Here is a 1,195-nt window from a genome sequence, read left to right on the forward strand (position 1 = left end):
CTGTCAGCCCCCAAATCCACCCCCAATAACCCCTCAAAACTGCCCCCAAGGCTGGTTCCCCCTGGTTTCCCAGTGTGTGTACACCCAGCTTCCCCCCCCACTTCCTTCCCAGTGCCCCCATCCATTCCCAGCGTCCCCATTCCCAGTGCCCCCCGTTCCCAGTGCCCCCCGTTCCCAGTATCCCGTACACCGCTCGCTCCGCAGGAACCGGCTCACTCCGTCCAGGGACAGCTCGTCCAGCACCCGCTCGGGTTTGTCCCCCCCGAGCCCGAGGGTCCGGGACAGGAGGGTCCGGAGCAGCTCCACTGCCGGGGGGACACCAGGGGGTCCACAAAGGCCCCTTCAAGTGTCCCCAGAAGTCCCCAAAGGTCCCATTCTGGACGCCCAGCACCACTCAACGTCCCCAAATCCGCCACAGGATCCCCAAGGGCCCCGAAAGTGTCCCTGAGGGCCCCATAAATGTCCCCAAAGGCCCCATAAGTGTCCCCGAGGGCCCCATAAATGTCCCCAAAGGGTCCCCAAGGACCCCACGACTGTTTCCAAAGGTCTCTTAAAGTGCTCAAAAGCCCCACGAATCACAGAATCACAGAACAGAATCATAGAACCAACCAAATTGCAAAAGATTTCTGAGATCATCAAGTCCAACCCTTGACCCAAAGAGCCCCCAAAAGCTCCATAATGTCCCCCAGGGCCCCGGAGTGTCCCCTAGACCTTCAGAAGTGTCCCCAAAGAGTCCCCCAAAGCCCCGTAAGTGTCTCCATAAGGATGAGCCCCCGGACCACCCCCCCGGGAACCCCCAGACCCACTGTCAGCGTCGGCCGAAGCGCCCGGCTCGGGGTCCGAGACCTGCGGGGGAGCGGGAGGGTCACGGGGGGGGGGGACCCAAAGGGACACCGGGGGGGTCCCCAAAGGGTCGCCAAAGGTCAACGGGGGGGGGGGGAGGCGGGCTCCGGCCGCTCACCGGGGACTCCTCGTCCTGCTCCGCCTCTTCCCCGCAGGCACCTGGACCTGCGGGGGCAATAGGGGGGTGTCAGCGGGGGGTGGGTGGGGGGCGAAGGGGGTCCCGTCCCCGCCCCTCCGCCCCCGGTACCGTCCCGGTCCGCCATGCGCCGTCCCGGCGTGCACCGCGCGGCCGCTCCGCCACACCTCCCGGCGTGCACCGCGGGGGCCGCTCCGCCACACCTCCCGGCGTGCA

The 1,195-nt window shown here is 66.5% G+C and overlaps 1 protein-coding gene across 1 annotated transcript; it reads right to left on the bottom strand.

Annotated features, from left to right (window-relative positions):
* Positions 1 to 101: 101 nt before the first annotated feature.
* LOC113979481 (NAD-dependent protein deacetylase sirtuin-2-like) lies at positions 102 to 1,148 on the bottom strand (the record flags this gene model as incomplete). The annotated part of the gene is made up of 4 exons (XM_027706861.1): positions 1,091 to 1,148; positions 962 to 1,008; positions 807 to 846; positions 102 to 305 (listed from the first exon to the last, which is right to left on the bottom strand). Coding segments are annotated over exons 1-4 (307 nt in total), but the record flags the coding sequence as incomplete, so codon positions are not given.
* Positions 1,149 to 1,195: the final 47 nt, after the last annotated feature.

This window comes from Neopelma chrysocephalum, unplaced genomic scaffold (genome assembly GCF_003984885.1).
Source record: "Neopelma chrysocephalum unplaced genomic scaffold, ASM398488v2 Primary Assembly neopelma1_81217, whole genome shotgun sequence".
Classification (NCBI taxonomy): Eukaryota; Metazoa; Chordata; class Aves; order Passeriformes; family Pipridae; genus Neopelma; species Neopelma chrysocephalum.